At 39.2% G+C, this 2,292-nt stretch overlaps 1 protein-coding gene across 5 annotated transcripts in view; it reads right to left on the bottom strand.

Moving 5' to 3' along the window:
- Positions 1-2,292, bottom strand: part of Wdr47 (WD repeat domain 47) — a 59,870-nt gene that overhangs the window by 36,210 nt on the left and 21,368 nt on the right. For all 5 annotated transcript variants that reach the window (XM_031375202.1, XM_031375204.1, XM_031375203.1 and 2 more), the window contains exon 3: positions 1,543-1,626. In XM_031375202.1, the coding sequence (XP_031231062.1) occupies positions 1,543-1,626 (84 nt within the window). The remainder of the gene's footprint in view (positions 1-1,542; positions 1,627-2,292) is intronic.

Here is a 2,292-nt window from a genome sequence, read left to right as displayed (position 1 = left end):
AAAAAGAAAAAAAGAAAGAAAAAGAAAAGAAAAGAAGGGAGGGAGGAGGGTCTTGCAAATATGGCTTATTCAAGAGCATTTGTTGGGCTGGCGAGATGGCTCAGTGGGTAAGAGCACTGACTGCTCTTCTGAAGGTCCTGAGTTCAAACCCCAGCAACTACATGGTGGCTCACAACCATCCATAATGAGATCTGACACCCTCTTCTGATTTGTCTGAAGATAGCTACAGTGTACTTAATTATAATAACAAATAAATCTTTAAAAAAAAAAGAGCATTTGTTAAGCATGCACCAGCCCCTATGTTCAACCCCTAGAACCAAGCAAAAAACTAAATAAGTGACGTCCTCAGTATTGTGGATAAAATTCAATTTTATATAATATCCCAGAAGGAAAGTATAAAGAGAGATATACTTTTGAAGAACTATGGCCAAAGATATTTCAAATTAGAAGAATAAATATATAGCTATGCCCCTCAAACCCTAGGCAGGAAATGTACAACGAATAAATGAGGAAATTAAAAAACACTTAAAGGCTGGAGAGATGGCTCAGTGTTTAACAGCACTGACTGCTCTTCTGAAGGTCCTGAGTTCAAATCCTAGCAACCACATGGTGGCTCACAACAATCCATAATGAGATCTGATGCCTTCTTTGGATGTGTCTGAAGACAGCTACAGTGTACTCATATGTAATAAATAAATAAATCTTTAAAAACAAAACAAAACAAAACAAAAAATCACTTAAGCATATCATAATTGTAGTGGTTTGAAAAGACCCATAGACTCATGTGTTTGAATCTTGGCCCATAAGGAGTGACACTATTTGGAGGTGTGTCCTTGCTAGCGTAGGTGTGGCCTTGTTGGAGTAAATGTGTCACTGTGGGGATGGACTTTGAGGTCCTATGCTAAAGCGCCACCTAGGGCAGAAGATCCAGTCTGCTCCTGGCTTCCTGTTGATGAAGATATGGAATTCTCTGCAACTCCAGCATCATGTCGGCCTGCACGCTGCCATGCTTCCTGCCATGACGAAAATGGACTGAACCTCAGAACCTGTAAGCCAGCCCCAATTAAATGTTGTCCTTTATAAGAGTTGTCTTGGTCATGGTGTCTTTTCACAGCAATGAAAACCCTTAGCCAAAACAATAATCAAACTGCCAAAAAAACAATAATAAAGCCTAAAACTTAAAGGCAGCCTGTGGAGAGAAGGAGGGTGGTCATTGGTTACACTAAGAGAATAAGGACACAAATTACAACTGACTGCTCATTGAACAATGGCGGCCAAGAGTCAGCAGAAGGGTGTCTCTGAAGTATGCACTTTACTACTCCATATGCAGAAGTCTGCGTACACACTACTAACTGAGTAGATCTGCATATGGAACTTGCAAAGGCTCCAAGAACTGGAACTAGAGCTAGAGTGCTCTACTACAGAGGGATCCAGCGTGGGCTGTTTCATAGGAAGGCTGCATCTTACATGCATTTATTGTTCTGTTTTGTTGCTAGGTTTCTGTCAAAGACAAAACAGTAAAACTGTAAAATAAAATCCTACCTTTTTTTGTCAAATTTTTCCATACATTCTAGAGGCTGAATGAACTGAAGAACTTCATCCCATTGGCCATCCAGAATTAGCTGCCTAAATAAAGAAAAACCCAAACCCTCATCAACTCGGGTCATACTAAAAGATGACAGACAGATGACAAAATAGACATTAAAAGCAAATAATGAGATAGCCTCAGACTCTTCAAACATTAGTAGTATTCTTTTACAATAACAATTTCTCAATTTTGAATGTATGATAACAGTAAATTTATAAAATGGATGGATGGGCAGAAGGAACAACATAAGATTTCCAATATTTTATTTAAAGAATAATAACCAATCACAATATATGTCATAGTAGTTTTATGAAGAGATGTTTTAATCTTAAAAATAGAGGAAGGACATAATTTCATAGATTAGATTTTTAAATGAATACTTTAGCTAATTCTTTCCATTTCACCTCAGACCAGTAAAATTTCATCACAAACCAACAAGCTCCTAGACAGTACTGAAGGACCAGTACTAAATTTCAGAGGTATCAACACTTGAAGGACAAGGGCAAGCCAGGCATGGTGGCATACACCTTTATTCACAGCACTCAGGAGGCAAAGGCAGGTGAATCTCTGAGTTCAAGGCCACCCTGGTCTACAGAGTGGGTTACTGGACAGCCAAGGCTATACAGAGAAACCCTGTTGTTTCCAAAACAAAAAGAGGAGGACAGGGGTGGGGGGAGTGGAAGGGGAGGAGGAAAGAAAAGGAG

This window comes from Mastomys coucha, unplaced genomic scaffold (assembly GCF_008632895.1).
Source record: "Mastomys coucha isolate ucsf_1 unplaced genomic scaffold, UCSF_Mcou_1 pScaffold16, whole genome shotgun sequence".
In the NCBI taxonomy this organism is placed as follows: Eukaryota; Metazoa; Chordata; class Mammalia; order Rodentia; family Muridae; genus Mastomys; species Mastomys coucha.
This window is presented reverse-complemented; position numbering and strand designations above follow the sequence as displayed.